The sequence below is a fragment of the Aulostomus chinensis genome, chromosome 14, assembly GCF_037954235.1.
Source record: "Aulostomus chinensis isolate RoL2024-O1b breed Wild chromosome 14, RoL_Achi_v1.0, whole genome shotgun sequence".
NCBI lineage: Eukaryota > Metazoa > Chordata > Actinopteri > Syngnathiformes > Aulostomidae > Aulostomus > Aulostomus chinensis.
The window spans coordinates 22,760,669-22,781,746 of NC_141333.1; the positions used below are offsets into that span (position 1 = coordinate 22,760,669).

Below are 21,078 nucleotides of genomic sequence, written 5' to 3' on the forward strand. Positions count from 1 at the left end.
GCATCACCAGGTACAGTTGGTATTTTTACACAACAAAGAGCGCGTGTGCATGAGTGTACCTTTAGTGCACAGTACTGATGGCGGTTGATCTGCATATTTCTGTCACTGTAGCGATCCAGGGGAGTGAACATGATGCTGAAGGGCCCAGCCCAGTGACTGAAGAGCATAAACAGACTGTGTCGCAGCGACTGCTGGGGGAAGATGGTCCTTCTCTGATGGACTGCAGTGACACGAGACAATCACAAGTCCAGTTTATTACTTTAAACACTCCTTTAAAAACAAGAAGCTGAACTGACTTAAATATGAGAAGAAGAGATACCTGGAACATTCTGAATGATGTTAGCCACAAGTGCGCTAAAGTGGCATCGAATGTCCTTCAATGTGTCAGAGTCCTTGTCGTTTTCAGCCTCCAGCAGCTGCCTGGTCAAATCAACGTACTCAAGCAGCGTACTGTTCAGAGAGTGGCTCTCCCCATCCAATCCTCCGCTGGCTCTTTAAAAGGCAACAACAACAAAGACAATGTTTTCAGAAACCAAACAAGCTAATACATTTGTTACAGTGGGAAGATTTGCAGTGGAAAATGTACATCTGACTGACGACCCCAGCATCTGCCAGCAGCTCAAATATCCGGACCAGCTGGACCCTGAGGATGTCACGACGCCTGCGTCGCTTCATGTTCTGCAGAGCAAAGAGTCCCATTGTAAATCAGTCTTATGTCTTTTGCTTAACACAGAATTGCTGATACAGAATCATCATCATCATCACCCCACTTACCTCAGGTCTTCTTTCTAAAGCTTCTTTTATGATGGGATTGAGCTCCTCTATCAACTCTCTGAACGACAGGAAAGTTACAGTCGTCAAGGTAAATCAACTCGGGTATGTTGAACATTCCGGGTATTATGTGGCGAGGTGTTTACCTGAAGGCCACGGGGTTGGTCCTGCCAAGCCCCAACACAAGAGACTCTGTAATGTCCATGCTCTCAGAGCGCATCATTGGAACAATGTGTTTAAACAGTGAGGAGGGGGAGGGAGAACCCACAATCTAGAACATACACAGAGAGAGCAACGTCATGACTCCAATATGGAAAAACACTGGTGCAGTTTTAGGAGAGTAAGTTCTGAGTCTTACATACACAATTCCAGTAGGATTAAATCTTTACACGTGCTCAGCCTTTGTTCCCAGACCTTTAAGTGTTGTATATTAAATATGAGTGAATGTACTTTTAGCTGTAGAGCTTCTCCTAACCTTTGAATCATAACTGTAGCCGCTGTCCGGCGTGGACGCCAGCGTCTCAGGCGGGGAGCAGCGGACGGAGCCAGAGGTGGAGGATGAGGAACACATGGGCGGGGAGGAAGAGGCGGAGCTGCAGCAGAGGATCAGGTAGTTCCTCCAAAGACCAATGTAGGAGTCACTGCTGTTCAGACTGTTTACTTTCTTGGCATTGATGGGGCTACTGCAGGTGGACAAACGAAAAAATCAACCATGAGACCACCAGAAGCACTTGAGACCCAGGAACAAAGAGGCTTCCATGTACTGACGAAGGAGGACTAACCACAACTCTGCAAATATAAATACTGGTGTTTTTCACATGATGTAGATGCTCTTTCTTAAAGCTTCCAGATCCACTGTTGACAACAAGTCCAGCAATGGACAACACAGAATTCAGCAGCTCAGAGGCTGCAGATACTCCAGGGCTCTTGACCTTCTCAACTGCTGCTCTTTGGTTAGTCACATTTGTAGGAGACTATGCCAGCGTTAAATCTACATCTTTTAATTTTTTATATTCTGAGGTTACGTAAGAATCTGTTGTAGGGAATCTCTAGGAGTCTCATGGCTACGTTCCAGTTCAGCGAGGTATGTTCACGTTTACTATGTCACAGCCTCTTGATTTTTCTCTAACCTCGATCTCTAAAACTCATTGTCACATTATGTTTTGTTCTTTGCTCTTCAGTTCACTATCGGACACATTACATAGAGATGATGACTTCATCACCTGGCCCTCTCAGAAGGAAGGCCTACTCCACACACAATGGCATGTGGATGCACAAACAAACCTCAAGCACTGGAGGCTTGAGGGAACCTACTTGATGTCTACTTGTGGAGACAGAAGCTGTAGGCGGGTGTAGGCAAACATCCAGGCGTAGTTGATGGCAGTGGGGCAATGCTTGGGTAGGTGCTCCTGCCTCAAGTAGCTGGAGAAGCTGATGACCCAGGGGTCCTGGCCCTGAGTAACATGGGCAAACACCCAGATGTGTGAGGGGCTCACAACATCAAACTGGTGGCTGATGGGAGATGAGCTCCACTCTGCCAGTGTCTGAAGATCGATCCCACTGGGACAGTACAGGAGGTTGGTCTGCAGAGAAGAAGAAAACCTGAGTTTCAGAGGATCGGTGGACAGTGCTATTGTGTTGGTAAGTCCTGGTATTTCTACCTGGTCAGCTCCTGTGAGATGAATGAAGCTCTCCAACACTGATGCGCTCAGTCTATCCATCACATCGATGGCCAATTCCTCATCTCCCTGTAAGATTGTAGAGACAAATGTGATAAACACACCAGGTTTTCATCCGACACCACTGCCAAGGTTGGAGACGAGCGCCATTACCTTGCCAAGGCCCAGTGCAGTGTGCAGTGCACGGACCTCCTTCAGGACATTGACAGCCAGCCGGCGTGTGGCTGGACGGCAGCTGCAAAGCACCACCATCGCTAAACCTTCCACTACATGTAGCACACCCAGGGAGTGAGTGCGCTCCAGGGACAGAGAATGACTGCTGCTGGAACCCTGTTTGAGAGAGTTTCATAATCACTCAGAACTTTAACACATTTAACACACAACTTAAAAGAGTACTAAAATAGGATTGCACAGAGTCCATAGTCTTGACCGCTTCCTTGACCAACCTGTGCATCGTAGCTCTTATTGCTGCTCTGCACTGCCTGCCTCCACTGGCTGATGAGCTGCAGAAGCATCTTGACAGCGTTGTCCAACAGTGTTGGGTGGACATCCGTCACCTCTCTGACAATGAAGTAGACAAACCCTGAGAGTACATCCTCACGCCACTCGGGGAAGTCCACCATAAGGGCCTGAAGAGTAGTAAAGGCTAAACCACGCAGCTCCTCGTCCATGTGGATGGTCAGTCTGGAGGTGGAGACAAAAGAAAGATGGTGAAAGACATCAACAGACCACCTGAGCTGTAGTGGACTGTGCAGTGATGCATCTCAACTGAAGGGTGTGTCGTACTTGGCTAGAAGCTCAATGAGGTCTTGTCTGCTCATGCCATCCGGTATCAGTCTTGGTATAGCAGCAACACATGTGCGGAACAGATCGATCTTTGGCTTCCTCTCCCCTCTGTAAAAGCAACAAGTGATGGAAACCTGCCACAACTCAAAAACACACCCAACAACAGCATGAAGCCAGTCTGATGTGACATACGTGATCATGTCCTCAGGCTCCTTGTTGGACATCTGCACACTGGTCATGCTCATGGAGCGTCCCACCTCCTTGTCCAGGTGCCTCAGGATGTTATCCAAGGCCTTTCTGACTTGTGGGTAGTACAGTGACATACCTGGAAACACCCAGCTCATCATTACCTAAAATGCACCTCATTGACATTCTTCAGAAACAAGAGCAACAGGACTCTTTGACATACCTATAACCTTGGCTTCTTCATCAGTGAGGGTGGTGTTCAGGAAGATCTTCTTGACACGCAGAGTGTTGCCGGAGGGCATTATGATCCCCGTCGTAGGCATCGGAGGCTCACCGTCCTTCTGCTGGAGGCTGTCAGCGATCACTAGGAAAGCTCGCAAGCCGATATTCATCCTCTGGCAGGCCAACAATAAGTGACAGGTGAGAAGGAGGAGCGCCGACACTTAAACAATATCAGAAGGCAGAGATCTTCTTTACCTCTGGATTGATGGTGAATGTTTTGTGAGACTTGCCCACACACAGGAGGTCATAGATGATCTCCTTCATAGCAAAGTCCAGTCTTTCCTGTGACGACCAAACAGACCATCAAATCAGGCACTACTAGATAGACGGCCCACATCTTCGGATCAGCTGTGAAATTCACGTCAGTCATTATAAAGTCCTATTATTATTATTATTATAAAGGCTACCTGAGCTATGAACTGGATGATCTTGACGAAGATGTTGAGGGGCGTGTCCCTGGGCACCACACTGCGGGAGCCTTTGGGGAAAAGTGCTGAAACAATGCTGAGTAGTCGACTAGGAAAAGAAAAACAGTGAAACTACTCAACAAAGAGCGGGGCTGAAACATCCGATGGGTTAGTGTGCAGTGGATTGTGGGACTGACCTCTGTGTGACAGTATTACTCTCACATTTGATCCTGATTATGTAGACCCATAGCAGCCTGTAGAGCGACTCCAGTGCTACGCGGGACATTTTGGGGTCTTTGTTCTGTGGGAGTAAAACAAATATCATGAGATGTTCTATCTAATTATGACAATGTCATTACCTACCTGTGAGCTAATCAGATTGTAGGAGAAACATTTTTAAACTAGGAAAATGTATGTAGACACCACCTTAACACAGGATTTCAAATCTGTCATTTACTGATGGAGTAATAAATAGAAAACACTGTAAAATAATACTTTGATGTCAGAAGAAAGTATGGAGACCGCTACTGAGGGAGTCTAATATCTAAAAAATCAGTTCACTTTAATAAAACAATTACATCTTTGAATTGCTCAAATATGGTCAATATTTCAGGAATTATCTGAACCAACCACCTCTGATACATTCCCACGTCATTGAGACATTATATATGGTACCAGACGTGTGCCATGTGGTCCTGCTCCATGTGGACTTTCATATGACAACTTTACCAACATGGTTTGTGGCTTGACATCAAGCACTGATCAGCAATACCCCTCAAACACACTCTTTAACAAGGACCAAACGTGTAACACATTTTAACCAATTAAGCCATTTAAAAAATTGTGACGCCTTTGTAATAATTTACAATAAAGAGACAGTCTGACAACAAAGACTATCCCAGCATGACCCTGCCCCCGGATTGGCACACATAACCTTTACTGAGAGGGAACAGGAGAGCGTAGGGCACACCATCTGGCTCGACTTACGCATGCAAGTATGAGGGTGGTGAGAGATGTCAGAGAGCAATATATCAAAACCTGGGCAACTAAATCCACGTAAAAGCCTTGGAGCAGTGAGCGAGAGATTGTGCTCCCGTTTTACTCCACATGGCTTTTTCAATCTGCAGCCCAACAAAGTCAGTCACACAGCAAAGCCCATCTTTGACCTTAGATGACGTTCCAGGTTATTTTGGCATCATCATCCTTTTCTTTTGTCTCTGAGCAAATTGAATAATCGTTTAATGTAGGATTTAATAAGTGGTAACTGGAACACATGTATGTACCGCTGTTTCTTGTCCGACCAAAAGTTCCTCACGTGGTTGACATCATTCAGCCCTCCCCATACACACATTCACACACAGATGCACTCGATAGCTTTGGTATTGAAGGCAAATTAAAATTGTGTTGTGGTAAATGGTAGGAAATAAATGCCAACTGCTTAAAAATTAAAAACTTCTCTGCTTTAAGTTCACTAATCAATACAACAGTAGATATGTGACATGAATAATGGCTGGGAACACGATCTTTGTGTTTTCACGCACGTACACTTGAGGTTAGCTTGATCTGTAGTAACCCACAAGACACACACACACACACACACACACACACACACACACACACTTTCACTTCAGTGCTGTGCACATCAACAGAATTGTCAGTCACACATCGCCCACGTTTTAACAAATCAATACTCAGCCCCAATGTCAACAGTGACTGTGTCAGGTTTTGCAGAGCTTGTGACAGATTGTGAAATGGAGAGAGGCAACAACAAGTGGCTGCTGCCGGCCAGCGCATTACAAACACCCTGCGGAAAACACTAGGTATTATTACCAGTAGCCTAGCACACCAAGGTCCACAATAGCTGAGGGTCGTCGTGCTTCTATGACCTCTGACATACTAGGGATGCATAATTCTGGATTGTCCAATTCTGTATGTCCGGTTGTATAGCAACGGTAGGCCTGTTACAACAGTAACTTATTATAACTGAAAAAAAGAAACAGGAACACAATAATTTGGCGGACGTCAACACTACTTTGCCCATGGTGATCACATGCGTGTTCGTTTACATTAGAACGTCAACTGCGTTCTCCTCTCATGTCTTTGTCTTCACAAATTGACACATGACCAACCCAGGGCTTTCATGGTCATTAAAATAGCCTATTGATGAGGAATGAACATAGACCCTCCCACGGATTCATGTTGGGACAAAGAGGATTTTCATCTGTAAACTGTGAAGTGAGGAACGACTGCCAGTGACGTACGATGCACGTCTGCGGCTGAAGCCCTGAACGCCACACTGTCGTCATTCAGTGTTTCTGGCTGCATCCTCATCCAGTTAGAAGAAATGAATCAACTTTGTAATACAAGTAGGAGTCATGGCTTTGGAAGATAGCCTTATTATATTCATGTTATCTATCATATCAGTGTTATAAAATGGTCTTGAATGGCCATAATATAGTTTATTGCAATTATTTATGTAACAAATACAAAATTGTAACAGGCCTAATTATTGGTCTTCACGAAGATATTTATCTTGGAAGAACAATTGCCCATTGGTTGACAGATAAATCACACATCCCTGTACATACAAACATACATATATATACTGTATCTACAGTAAAAGCCTAAACTATGTGACTAGCAGCACAAAGAGTCATCACCACTGCTTTGAAGAACAGACCAGCTCAACAACACAGTACAAGCAGCTTCTTATCTACGTCCCACTAAGCCTTTAGCCGGGCCGGTAGCACAGTAGCACCCTGCCACCTGGTCAGTCACTGACAAACGATAACTCACCTGCAGCGTCTCAATCTGCTTTCGGATGCTGTTGTTAGACGGCATCTGGAGCGAGTCAACGTGAGAAAAAGATCAAATGACAGGAGACAAAGAATGTAGGGTTTGGGAAGGGGCACGTGCAAGTTAGAAGCAAAAAACAAAATTAACCTAAACAACCATGACAAGAGCAGGTGACGGTATCCTCACTCTTGTCAGAGGGATAGCAAATAAATCACGACTACTTAAGAGAGATGAAACACAATGAACTGTTTTAGCAGGCCACATGTGGAATTTATCAGTGGATTCTTCAGTGGCATGCTAGTAAACAGCGCAGCAGTCCATCTGTTTCTGGTATGAAGTTACATAATTTAACACAGCGAGTGAGAAATATCTTAAAAATATTTTCAGTGCAAAAGATAAACTAAAGGAGGTGTGCTGTGGTCTGTAAATCAGACAGAGACAAGACACATGAACAGAAGAGCGGACGCGACACACACAGGGACGTGGAAGTGGACGGAAGAAAAGGGAAATGGCGGGAAAGAGCGAGCAAACACAAACATAAAAGCCTCGTTCACCTAGAAAGCCACAAGCAGCGACACCCAACTCAGCGGCAGTCCATTCAAATCCACGACAAGCACTCGGAGAAGCAAACTGTTGCATTTTAACCCTGTTGGGATCGAACTGTACAGCCATGCAGGATCGTCTCATTCGCTTTGTAATAAATTTTGCTGTCTCCATTATCGATCAGGTTTCAGGAAAATGATGTAATCGCTCACATATGTTCCCTCTTTATCTATTCTGGTACTCTGGCTGGGACCAAATGCCAATACCGGCATATCATGATGTGTCATTTTAGTGTCAAATACATTGATAGTTCTGTTAGAACAGCTGTTGTATAATCATACAAACCCTCCCCTTGCTGCATTTGACTTGACATACAAGTTGTCTATGATGCTTACGGGTGTTGAAGAGTTACAGAGCTACCACTCGTTTTAGTTCAGTCTATAAAAAAAAAAAAAGTGGCAAAAATAAAGTGGATAAATACACACTTTCCTGCTTTTTAGGGGTATTTTTTCCTTGTCCCGCACATATCCTGATGTTTTGTGCTTGAATAGAGTAACACAGGAAACTCTGCATCACTCAGCTCCCGCCTCTCACAGTCTATGTTTTTTTTTTATGGGTTTTTGGTTAAATGCCTGAAATAAGGTCTGCAAATCGCACAAGCTTAAGTTATTTTGTTCGACCACAAAATAAATCAGGAGATGTCACAATCATGAAAAACAGCAGTCGACAACAAGTGTCTGAAGGAGACTGCAGAGTTTGTCGAGGACATTAAACGTCACCTTGCTGAGTTTAGTTGTGCTGATGTTGGAGTCGAGAATTTGTAGTTTGTGTACGACCTGGAATTCGCTTCGTTCTTCTAGCGACTGCAGTAACAGTGTCGTCATCAAGATGACCTGATACACTTGCGTCTTCCTCAGACATTCATTTCTGTATTCATGTAAAAATCACCTTGCTTTTGCTGGAGGGAGCCCATGGGGATGCTAACGTCTGACTTGGCCTACAAAAATTAAACAAGCCTGCAGCACTCTGTCCTCTTGAAGTACAGTTGCAGAATTGCTGGAATGAGATATTACCACTGTGGGCAAAGAATCGCATTACCCCCCCCCATGTAGCGCATATACGCATGTCATGTTGCATGCAAACCCACTTTGAAAAGTAAATCTGTCATATTATGATAATCAAGTTGTAGCAGGAATATTCAGTACAACTGTGAGCTCTTAACTGTTACACGTGACTGCTGTAATTGTGTTATGGAATTATGGAAGAACGAACTGACAAATGGTCTCCAGCTGGTGTGCTGTTTGCCTGGAGGTGGAGCTCTTCTTCAATTCTGACATATTATTTATTTTATCTATATGCGAGCTCCATATTTCTTCCTTCATTTCCTCTATAAAGTGGTCACATGTCTGTCTTTCCCGCCAGAAACATCATTCTTTGAGTGGCAGGTTTATGTAACTTGGTAGCATAATAGAGAGTTGATATATTGCAGCAGGGCTTTCTGGAATAAAAATAAATATTCATAGAGGTCTATATGACACAGTATGACCTTAAATTAATTCAAAATTGTGATGACCCCGTTATTCAGCCCTCTACTCAAAGTCAGTGACCTCACAGAATCTGGTTGACGGTCCTCTCATTTAAAATCCTCCAGAGCAGGGTTAAAATCAATAGAAGGTCAAGAAGCCCAAAATCACTGGAAGCGTCACGACACGCCAACCATCACACGACCTCCGCGGATGATCTCAATCACAGACTCGTCACCAGCCATCAGGAGACAGAGTTTCAAACTAAGGAATTCTAAAAAGATTACAACGGTGAAAGAGAATATTTGGACAGGATCATTGAGGAGACAGACGGCCATTGGAAACCTGATATCATCATCATCATCATCATCATCATCATCACAAAGACTCAGACAGGAATTGTCAACCACATGATCACACAGTCTCCACAGGGATAATCAATGTTGAATGGAAAAGAGAGTCGGCGAGTTCTTCTGACGATCGGTGACTCGGTCAGTCAAGACTGAGGGTTAAACAGGCGCCATGATGGCCAGGGGAGTGAAAAGGTAGATCGGATCCATTTGTAACTGATCGATTGATCGATTGAAGTCATTGACAGACCTGAGTCAAAACAGCACTTGAGTTTATATGCAAGGTGCCCGAGATTTGATTCAGCCCGAATATTTCTGAGGTTCAAAGATGCTTCACAGTTGAAGTTTATTCGTGCGCCTGTGGTCACACAAGTGGTCACACAAGTGGTCACAAGCGACACCTAATAATCGTTGATTCAATATCTTTATTTCCTTCACTTGGGCACAAAATCCACTTTTGTTTTTACCAAAGAAAGGTTCCATTATTACCTTATCAAATCAAGTGCTATTCCTGCCCAGATCTGGTTGTTGATAATGGAAGGGAAAGTACATTATGATCTTTAGACAGACGCACAGAGCACGCTCTTTATCACCATGACAACTTCTCCTATTACGTTTCATCACGATCAAATCACAACATCAAGAACGTATTTCCTTTGTGCAGTCATGATGTTGATGCCTTTGCATTTTAAAGTTATTAGATTCGATGTCATTCGGCCAACAAGAACAGCGAAATGTCATTGTACGTTTCTTTTCTGTTTTGGTTGTAGGTTTCATAACATGAGTCATGAGACCCGGGAGGTTCAAACTGAATTAGGCATCATCAAGCCAATCGCTGTGTCCTTAATACACTGGGGTCTGCAGACAGCAGTCACTGTACCACTCTTCAGAGGTGATTGGGGTTTAAAAGGTTCAGGCTGGTGTTACCTTCAGGTGCGAGAGGCAGTTCTGGAGGAAGATGTGCCAGTTGTTGAGGAAGAACTGTTTCTGACTAACACACAGCAAGCATGTCACCAAGGGGTACAGAGCCTGGGGAGGAGATGAGGAGCGTCAGCGTCAAAACAGTCAAGGAATGAGTTTGTTTGTTCGTTCGTCTGGGATTTTTTTTTTTTTTCAAAGCTTAGCTTTGCAAATTTGTCTTCACTTCCTTGTGAAATCTGCGTTACAAAAAACAAGGTGGCCTTAAAGCAGCGATTATTCTCTCGGGTCTGAGGAGGAATAGTGACAAAGGCCGGTCCTCACGAGCAGAGGCTCGAACAGCAGAATGGCTTTGAGATCTATTTTAAAGTCAGTATCCCAGTTTGATTCATACTCAAAATGCTGAAAGAATACATTAAAAATAACTCATTGCTGAGATCCCTCAGTCCTGGAGAGAAGCAGGAAGTCTGGTGGTGATACAAAGTCTCTCAAACAGCTAAAGATCATCGAGATAAACAGCAAACCAAGACAGCTCTGGGTCTCGAAGGGAAATATCACTATCTGTATTTTAGTCCGAACTTTGTAGAAAAACATGCAAATGAGGGGAAATAATAAAGAGGAGTTTTAAGAATGGAGAAAAGAGAATATTTTCATACCAAAGAGTGCTTCTTTCTGGAACTAAGGTCAAATGTTGTCTGGTACAGCATCTCCACAAAGTTCTTCAGGCACGGCACGTTGACTTCATTTTTCACCGCCTGAGGATGAGCGCATCATTACCATCTCCAAATGACAGGATCACATCAGGGACTCGTCAGCATAGCGAGGGGGAAGAGGCTTTAAAACGTTACTCACAGCAGCGACAGGGATGAGGATCTCCACAAAGAGGCCTGCTAGAGCGTGCTTTATGTCCTTATCCTTGACTTCCAGGAAATACTGGGCACACTCCTGAGAAAAGATGCACACAAGTCTCACATGAGCAGCAGCGCACAACGGAAGGGGATTTTTCCTCCCAACTCTGACCCAGGTTTATTTTACACGATATGATTCCCATTCCAGAGGTGCGGCTTTGCCTCTGTCCTCCTCTCTGAGGAGAGGGACTCTGTGTTTGTAGTGTTGTGCTGAGAGCTTCATCATCTGTTACAGCAAACACAGAACTGTCCTCATGCGCAAATTTGTTCTTCAACACCATCTTTTTTCAGTCTAATGGCCAGGTCAGACCAAAGATTCAGGAGGGGATGAACTTGAAACTAGACGGTCGGCCACATCCTGACGCCTGCCATTTACACGGCTGCGACTAGACGAGTGAATCGTGTCAGTGGCGATTTGGTGAGCTGAGGCTGACCAGTTTACACCACTGCAACTTCTCTGCCTCATCGTGAATCTTGGGTGTAAACTGGTCTTGACAGACAGGAAGCAAAGCCCCATGGCTATTTGTTCCTGACATCTATTGCATGCTCATTTTATTAAAGTCTTAAGGATTGACAGTTACAAGGGGTACATAAAAGCTGTCAGGACCAATGAGTTCAAATATCCATCAGGATTCACATCCTGTCTATAAGACTTAATTAAGGGCTAAAAAAACAACATTTTTTAAAGATCAAATGTGTGTGCAAGAGCATTTCACGAGGGAGGCCTCATGTGTATGACATGAATTATCAAAGAATCCATTATTGCTGTTTTAATCTGATTTTCAAAGCTCATCATATTGGTGGAAACCAAGATATGTAGTGAAATGGAGTGGAGGACATAAACCACAGTGGGCTCTGTTAACACTGTTAAGAGAGGACAAAGCGTGATGGGTCAGTTTTTTAACCACTGTGCAGAGATTAATGAAAAGTTCCACTTACGGCTCTTGGCAAAATCTGAAACGCGCACACAAATTTGGCAAAGCTCACCTTTGATCGTTACTCATCGGACTGGCTTTATGAGCCGGTGCTACAACGAGCTGCTGAGTTTGAACAAAGGAGGAGCAGTAAAAAAAAAAAAAAAAAAAACTGTCTGGTGCAATTTAGCAAACATCCTTATCAGCCACACACAGACACACATGCATATATAAACTTGGAGAACGTACCTGCATGAACTGGAAAGAAGCTTCGAAATCCTCCACGGGGTACATTTTCACCCGGAAGAACTTCATGCCCATGATGAGACTGATAATGCTCTGAACTACGTAAGGACTCTGCTCTTTTAGCCTGAGCTCCTTCAGCTCTGTGATGAACTTCTTCCTCACTGCTTGAAACCTGAGCGGACATGCGTGCGCGCGCACACACACACACGCGCGCACACACACACACACACACACACAGATACATAAACACAAATGTAGCTGAGAAGCAGAAAACGGTGACTCAGAATATGACAAATTGTGAACGCTTTAATCAGTGTTGTGTGGTATTAAATTCCAACAACTTACTTTGACTGTGTGAGAACGCCTATGACCTCAGCATACAAGTCTGCAATGATGTGCACATTGCCAGTGTTGGGCCCACAGTATCTGTCAGTAATAAAGCATATGCCAGCAAGTCAATAAAAAGCCATCTGCAACACTTTTGTGGAGAAAGTTGAACTTTATCAGTTATGACACATGCAAAAATATGCATAACACAAGAGGTTTTTGCAAGTGTGCTTAGCTGAGGCAGACTAAAGGTCATTTGTGCTCCAAAGAGTTCATAAAATGGCCAGAGCCAGACAATCCAGACATAAATAAATGACCAAAGCAGCACTGTAGTGCCGCACAGTGCAGAATAAACTCATCAGCACTTTTTATTCATGTGTTATTCATCTGCGTCAATGGCTTATCTGTGTGTTTATGCTCACTTACCCCTCTTTGTGTTTAAAGTGCTTGAATGCCAGGTTCAGAACTTCATGTACTAAAACATCTGGCACTGGATGAAGAGGAATCTGTGATGCAAACATTGAATGGTTAGTCTTATTAGAAGCATTGATAGTCTTCCTCATAGCGAGCAGTCATTACCCTCTCTGCAGGAGCAAAGCCAAGGACAACTTCGCTCTGGTTTCCAAGGATCAGCTTTCAGAATGTTGCCATCCGTCTACTTAAGACACACACTGAGTTGGGGCTTGGCCTGGTGCCAGTGTGTTTATTCATTAGACCCCCCAATGAGGAGAGAACTCACTAACACCACAGTGCTTTTCTGCTGTACCACAACAAATAGGCAAATAACGCCAGCGCTAAATAATGTAGAATAAAAATCAATCACATGTACAACCTCATGCTAGCAGATAAGACGACACTGTGCACTCTACTTCTCCTGCCATTCTTTAAACATCTACCAGTTAACACCAGCGTCCCATGAACTCAGCAACCCAACTGGGACGTCACATCATGTGGGCACTAACCAATCAACATCCTCAAGAGTCAGGACTGCTCACCTGTTTGAGAACTTCCACTGACACTAAACAAAAAATGAAATCTATGGCTAAGTCCCTCCTCTCCAGCAGGTAATCTTTATCCCGATGCTGTTCGTCTCTGCAAAAGAGGACAGGGAGCATTAACAAGAAAAGACACACAAAAATGTAAGCAGGTAAATGATTTGTTTGAGAGAGAGAGATGGTGCATCTCACCCTTTGGACTTGGTAATGGAGCGAGGCCTGTACTCGTAAGACTCATCTTCAGTGCCACTCTGCCGGCGGTACCAGTCGAACAGTGTGCGCAGTAGGGAGGGCAAACAGTGTTCTGCTATTGAGCTCATAGAGCTTATTAACTGGAAAACAATAACACACACATTAGATCAACCTGGTCCCTTTGTTATTAGATTTAGCCTCGTCTGTACAAATTTCCTGACAAGCTAATGTAATACCAGTGAAATATGTTAATAAACCTCCAATTACAGGCTGGGGATTGTATGACTCAACCAACCCGGGAAGCTGGAGTTTAAATCAAGACGATGAGAATTTAACCACGTTGATGCTTCACACACATCCTAAACCACAAAGACAATCACCAGAGGTTCAAGATGGACGCCCAAGTTTAGTGTCTACAATCAACCAACTAAAAGTGAAAAAAATGACGTCACCCTTCCAAGTGATGGCTCTGAATGATGACGATAAGATGGTATGATGTCACAGTTAACCTTTGTGATATTACAAATTTTTACTTCATCATTTTGTCCAATTATACTTTAGTGTACAATTCCTTCTAATGATTGGTGAGGTCACAGGGACCTTGACCTCAGTTTGTCCTAGAGCCCAAGTGGATGTTTGTAAGGTACAACCAGACACGGCCGTGGTTGAGGCTGGCGTGGACGCTCACTGCTCCGAATTCTGCCCCACAAGCACAAATGAGATAAGAGAGCAGCACACAGGGCCAGCAGACTTTTTCTCAATTAGAGGGTGACACTCTGTAGCTATTGATTCCAACTGGTAGTGGTGGGTGGCGTATTGAGCACATCCACCCGACTGAGCTGCTCCATTATACACATGGATCTGTGGTGTTCATTTGCAAGACCACAGAAATAAGACACTGCTTGATGACATCAATGATGATGTCAGGTGAATTCATTGTTAAAAGATTAGTGAGAAATGCCATGTCTTTCACTGGAAATTAGCAGCCATCGCTGGTGACACATGATCTGATGTATAATTACAGCGTACAACAGTAACTGGTGACAAACGGTTAAAAACAAACGCGGCTAGCTTGAGTGTGCATCTGTGCTGAGGGTGTAACTGGGTGTCTACTTCCTGAGACTCGGGGACCGGTGGATGCAGTTGTGGGGAGAATATGAAGTGGCGTGTATGCAAAGAGTTATGAATATAAACACAAACAAGCAGAGCATTTTCTGTTATTGCGTTACATTTTACTGCTTGGTGAACGACAGGCTGTCCCAGCTCCCTCAGGGGTGGGGGTGACTATGGCCTCTAAGTGTAATATAAGATAACTTAACTGTTCATGATAACCTGGCTTGATGCATTTGGAATGCTTCAATAATACCAACAGCGTGAACTGTGACCTCTGACCACCGTATGAGTAGCATGGACGTGTGCGACAACAGGAGTCCACTGTAAATACCTGAAATTACCGATTCACATCAAATATCATGCCTGAGTGTTTACACGCCACTGCAGCAGTAGAAACCAGACAGGTCAAATCTGGAATTCACCAACCACAGTGGAAGGTGAGTTTCCAAGCCTGGTAGCTTTGTTTACCAGCAGCGGCGGTGTTGGAGAAAAACAACAAATCTAATTAAGTAGTAACCAGAGAGCAAGTCAAGAGTACAGTGGGAAGTTTTAGACAATACATAAACCATGAGATGAGGTGGTCAGTGAGCATGAACCTATTTAAGTCTACGTGCAAGTGGGAGGTGGATGATGGATGCTGGCCAGGAGCGTTACGCAACCGCTCCCTCTGTCCTTATGGCGCCAGGCAGATACACTCCAGCACCCGATGCTGATTTACTGCTGAAGATGACACAGCGATTCTACACTTCACTTTTGCGTTCTATACCCATTTTCTCTCCCTCACTCACAATTGGGACCGCTGGATCTATAGGACCATATCCTCATTGGCTTTGTGTTGTGCTGAACAAAGCACTCTGCAGCAGGCCCATTGTATAGAGTTCTGCAGCAGATACAGATGAGGGACAGACGGGCCATTGAGTGGGGGATTGATTGGGTGGAGCTGGGGATTCAAATACTGTGCACACACACAGAAGTGGGAGAGAACTGCTGCTGGTCAAGTGTTCATACACCAGCACATGGAGGTTTTACCTGCTGGTTCGTGCAGCATCTGAACTGACCTGGTCAAATTGTGCATCTTCGCCTCTCTGGAGGGATCGGGACAGGGGTTTCTCCTGGGAGAGAGAGTGAAAGAGAGAATTAGCATGTTACTGTCCCGACACAATTTCACATTGCTGTCAATCAATAGCCAAAATTTATGTCACGGAGGAACACTGCTGCCTAAACTCAAAACTATCTTTGGAGGCCATCCCAGAAGTTAGCATCTCCACAGCTCCAGATTACAGCAGAAAACCAACCAATAAGCACCACCTGAAGGTGATTTTTGTTGCATAACTGCAGTTACTAAACGTACAAAGTTACACTCCGGAGGCGCCACTTCAAACTTAACACTTTTCTTTCCTTCTACATGGTTGGTAGGATAATTGTCCTGGACAGCTTCTGTAGTCTCAATAGTCACTGACATATTTATGCTGTAGAACAAGACACCACCCTGTTGGCTGAGCTCTGATTCATGCTGGATTTGTTTTCATATATGATTGAGACCCCTTCCAAATAGTGGTAAAAAGCTACGTGTGAGCATAAATAAATAAGCACTGTGTCACTTGTGCCAGGTGGTGTAAAGGTGGCTAAAGACGACACGCCTCTCCTTCCAGATTTAGATATGGCAGTTAGTTGCGAAAGAGATACGGGAGGTTACTTCCACAGTCTTATCCGTACCACGTGTTGAGCATTGAACTGAACTTCCTTTGTTGCCTGACACTAGCGTACACCCCCCCCCCCCCCCCCCGCCCTTCTCACCAGCGGTTCAGCCATCACCATCTCAATCTTCTTCTCAGCCAGCACAGCAAACTCAGCAAACAAGCTTTTGATGACAAACTCCCCGGGCTTGAGCTCGGGGTCGATGGTGATGCTCGACATGGCGACGATGTTGTGTTTTTCCCACGAGAGGGGAGTCACCGAGGAGGGGGCACGGCGTCTACTCACGCTGCTGCTGACTGGTGCAGAAGCTGTAAAAGAGGACAGAGGGTAGAGGTTAGGCAATAATACAGTGGGAGTAGAGCAGTGAGGTCAGACAGAGGACAACAAGTGTGCAATGTCAGGAAACAGGGTCAGACTTTGTAATATGGCTTCAGGATTAATCAAAAGGGGAAATTGTATTCTATGTGATCCCAGCTTCAAATGACAATTAAAAAACAAAACAAAAAACTAAATCATCACCAACCACGATGTGACAAAGCTGAAGCACAACCAATCATACAATCATGACACGTAAAAGCAGACGACACTATTTTCAGGTTTTACGTCAGACTCAAGAATCTAAACACAGCAGGGCCTCATTCTGTTGGCCAAGTTCATGTGAAGGTCAGGAAACCTCATATTTGTGCACATCAGGTAAATGAGTGCCGCAAAATCATGACAGAGCCATGACGTAAATACTAAGAAAGACGAGCAATTCTCATTCGATCCAAAATCATCCCACAAATCTACGGAACCAGTCCAACTCATTCTCCGAAGATGAGGGCTGACATCTGTACACTGAAGCTAGAAGAAGTAACTAACGCACACAAGTTGTTTCAACAATGCTGTTCATGCAAAGCTGAACAGGTACAACTCAAACAAACGATAATATCGTGAGATTCACTAGGAAGGGCATCGGTCTCGGGGGCAGGGGGGGGGGGGGGTCCCTTCATCCTTACAGAGTTGAATAGGAATGAAACCACATGAGAGTACTTGACCACCTGAAAAAAGACCATCAGGACCTGAGGACTGGTGTCAAACTGTAATCTGGAGAAGCTGTTATAAAATATATCTGACAGCTTCAGCAGATCCAGGGTGCTGCTGCCAGGGTTCAGGTTCAAGATTATGTCCAGTTTTTCTAACCTGAAATGAACCTTGCAGACATCCTGGGTCAGCTGGATCCAGATCCCTGGCTGATCCCACAAGCAAAACTAAACATAGAGAAACTGCGTTTGGCTTCTCCGCGGCTCAAATGTCAAACAAACATCCAGAACAGCAAAGACCTGAGACGATGTTACCTCTTGGTTCAAAGTTGCTTGTCATGAATTATCTTTGGCTTTGCCTGCTTACTTGAGTTCATTGTAATTAGTTTCTCTGTAAAGAGCTTTGGTTCCATGTGAAGAGGGTTTGTTCAGCATGCCAATAAATGGAGATGCAAAACATAAAATATGCAGCATTCCTTTGAAGCAAAACCCAGAAAACCGTGCACTGTAACACTTTATTATACCAGATTTTCCTATTAACTTTGACTCTACTTTTCAGCTTGATTTAATAATTTGTGCATATTTCAAGCATTTTTAAAAAAAAAAAAAATTTCCAGTTTTTTTAAGAATTCATAGGAGGGCTGGCTGAAATGTGCCATACAGACTCATGTGCCCTGCAGGAGTGTCAACATAGAGCTTCTATTATAACTTGAGAGGCTCCTGCCTGCAGCTTTAAAAGAGTTCAGGAAGCAAAATCCAGTTCATCATGGGGTGCTCGGGGGGAGGGGGGGGGGATGGCGGCTTTGTGAAGTTTACTAATAAATACTGCACAATTCATATTCCCACAAAAAAAATCCAGACAAATTCAATGAGACATCCATGAATTTACTCATCAATAAATTAATCATAAATGAATATTTCATGCTGTATCTCATGGAGCAGACTGAAGTGGGGTGGAGGCCGAGGCAGCGTATGAAGTGCTGGCTGTGTTGTGGTGGTGGTGGTGTTGTCCAGCAGCACAGAGAGCCTTTCAAGCATTTCCCTCTTTGTTTACTGTGCTTCACCAACACCCCCAATGATGTCACATAGCCAGCTCCTCCCAATATCCAATCAGTGCCATGTCCTCTATCCCTTCCATCCTTCCTTTCTCTCCCACCCCAGGCCAGCTGGATTGTTGACTGGTTCACAGGCACGCACACCCTAACACTGCACTTTTGTGACTACAAAATGAGGAAAAAGAAGAAAAAACAACAACAAAAAACAAACAAGTTTCCCTTTTCTGAGCCAAGAAACCCTCCCTCAAACTCTCTTTCTTCCTCAGACATTTGTGGCATGCTGAACTGTCATTCCCTCAAAACATCACACACCCCCCTTTCACAAATCTTTGCAACAAGTGATTGTTGCATCTTCCTTCTTTTTTTTTTAAACCAGAAACTGTCGTGGCTCACTGAAGTCATGATCCTTTTCAAGTTCAAACTCAAATCAAAGGCAGACGAGTGCTTGAAATGCAGCATGTAAACCGGTTTGCCTGTCAAGTATTTACAGGACCGGGGGGTAACAACGAGAACACAATGCCTTCTTAGGTGTTTCAGTGCTATAATTACCACATTCAAACTGGATAAAAGTGCGGTTTTAAGAACTGCAACATCTCCTTGTTCTCGAAGGGTCTCAGGGCAGTTCCCTAAATAGAGAGTTAACCTTCAGTCAATAAAAGTGGATGCTTTGTGGTTTCCCAATGATTCAGCGTTAATTAATCATATATATCTTCAGGTCAAACTCCAGAATGGAGTTTCTGTAGTCCATCTCAGTCACAGATAAACATGCTGCACATGCTGTCTGGTATCCAAGGGCTTCAGAACATCTTGGCCTATAAGAAGAACTACTGTTCTGAGACAACAACCGATAAACTGCTGCTGAGCTGCTGGATGAGAAAATGCTTTTCATGTTTGGTTGGTGAAGGCCAGGAGTTCCATGATTGTACAAAGGAAACAGCATTACACAACTATTAGAACAGTGACTCCACCTTGTCACAGTTAAAATAAAGCCCGCCCAAATGCTTGCTCACTTCCCCTGTCAGGACAACCAGAAACAACAGCACAAACACACACATAGTGCTGGAATGCAGGGCTGTGAGTGCACTCTTCCCCCCCCCCCCCCTTTTTTTTTTAAGAGACAAAAGAATCACTGCAAATGTTTTTGTGGTGTGGCAATGCCAGGTGTGTTATTGTGTGCTAACATCGTAGAGACGGACAAGTTACTACTGGTTTACTCCTCATCATTATTACTTCCAATTAAAAAAAAAAAAACAAAAACGAAAATGATCCAGGACAAACAAGGCTGTTAACCAAAGCAGGTGAAGATAAGCTGCGATACCAACACGTAAAAATATTATCAGCAAGTATGAGGACAAAGATAGAGTGAGCAACAAACATTAACATTCGACAACATTGTCCGTACTCACACAATATCGTGAAAAGAGAATCACAAAGAGAGTATACATGGCTGGAGGCTGTAGGAGGACAGCGCGGAAAGGTTTCTGAAATTAGGCCCCTTTTGTTTGAGAGGCCTGATGAGAAACTGGCAACCAGCATAGGATAAGAGAGAGAGGGCTGGTGGTGGTGGGTGGGGTGGGGGGCTCATCAGGGGTAAATGGGGGAGAGAGGCTAATCCACAGGTGGGTGTTACTCCAAACAGGAAATGGTTAAATGCAAAGTACCTGTATAGATTTTCACACGAGTCCAAGATCAGTCTGAAGATGTTTCCATTTATCTGTTTTTAGGCACATTTTCAATTTGCACATAAAAATCTGAGTGGAAACATGAAAAAAAATATCTCTCTAAATGTGGCCCCAAAAAAATGTGTTTAACAACATGACTTCACATTTTCTCTTGCAGAATATCCAAACAAAGGAATACTTTGCACATCTAATATCAGGCGAGTGCAGTGGGGGGGGGGGGGGGGGCAGAGGGGCTAGAAAGTTACACAAACATTCCTGCACATTGTCTAACGCTCGCAGACTATCCAAAAATATCTGTTAAAGCTTTTAATAGAGTCAGAAAGAAACCTGACTGTAGACGGATTGAGAGTCAAGAGCCAATCAGGCCCAGTTCAGACTAATGATTCACAACAGGACGCAACTAGCAACACTGAAAAATGCCTTAAAAGCTCAATAAAACCGCACTTGAGATCTGATGAGGTGAATCTTTTGAGGCTCCGTGACACTGATTCAGACGCTCTGCGGTTGACATTTCTCTGCAACGCTGTAAAACTTGCAAATCTCTGGTCTAAGCTGGGCTCTGAAATGCCTACAGATCCAGCCTGTTTTTCCTTGCCAGGATGACAAGTCAATTTGTTTACATTAGAAAGGATTTATTACAAGATACTGTTAAAAAAAAAAAAAATTCACAATTCCTGTATTGTTC

General features: G+C 44.0%; 1 protein-coding gene across 8 annotated transcripts in view; it reads right to left on the minus strand.

The window, feature by feature from the left end:
- Nucleotides 1-21,078, minus strand: part of fryl (furry homolog, like) — a 73,498-nt gene that overhangs the window by 24,623 nt on the left and 27,797 nt on the right. For 6 of the 8 annotated variants that reach the window (XM_086224575.1, XM_086224576.1, XM_086224573.1 and 3 more), the window contains 25 exons: nucleotides 16,734-16,942; nucleotides 15,995-16,048; nucleotides 13,824-13,963; nucleotides 13,632-13,728; nucleotides 13,063-13,142; nucleotides 12,655-12,735; nucleotides 12,313-12,481; nucleotides 11,094-11,186; nucleotides 10,898-10,996; nucleotides 10,251-10,352; nucleotides 4,309-4,412; nucleotides 4,112-4,220; nucleotides 3,900-3,986; nucleotides 3,646-3,817; nucleotides 3,429-3,561; nucleotides 3,237-3,344; nucleotides 2,897-3,134; nucleotides 2,604-2,780; nucleotides 2,086-2,519; nucleotides 1,247-1,454; nucleotides 918-1,042; nucleotides 775-832; nucleotides 587-678; nucleotides 320-492; nucleotides 60-220 (listed from right to left, as the gene is read on the minus strand). In XM_086224575.1, coding sequence (XP_086080701.1) covers nucleotides 60-220; nucleotides 320-492; nucleotides 587-678; nucleotides 775-832; nucleotides 918-1,042; nucleotides 1,247-1,454; nucleotides 2,086-2,519; nucleotides 2,604-2,780; nucleotides 2,897-3,134; nucleotides 3,237-3,344; nucleotides 3,429-3,561; nucleotides 3,646-3,817; nucleotides 3,900-3,986; nucleotides 4,112-4,220; nucleotides 4,309-4,412; nucleotides 10,251-10,352; nucleotides 10,898-10,996; nucleotides 11,094-11,186; nucleotides 12,313-12,481; nucleotides 12,655-12,735; nucleotides 13,063-13,142; nucleotides 13,632-13,728; nucleotides 13,824-13,963; nucleotides 15,995-16,048; nucleotides 16,734-16,853 — 3,414 coding nt within the window. In that variant the 5' untranslated portion in view covers nucleotides 16,854-16,942. The remainder of the gene's footprint in view (nucleotides 1-59; nucleotides 221-319; nucleotides 493-586; nucleotides 679-774; nucleotides 833-917; nucleotides 1,043-1,246; nucleotides 1,455-2,085; nucleotides 2,520-2,603; nucleotides 2,781-2,896; nucleotides 3,135-3,236; nucleotides 3,345-3,428; nucleotides 3,562-3,645; nucleotides 3,818-3,899; nucleotides 3,987-4,111; nucleotides 4,221-4,308; nucleotides 4,413-10,250; nucleotides 10,353-10,897; nucleotides 10,997-11,093; nucleotides 11,187-12,312; nucleotides 12,482-12,654; nucleotides 12,736-13,062; nucleotides 13,143-13,631; nucleotides 13,729-13,823; nucleotides 13,964-15,994; nucleotides 16,049-16,733; nucleotides 16,943-21,078) is intronic. The other 2 variants (XM_086224578.1, XM_086224572.1) reach the window with 1 other exon arrangement.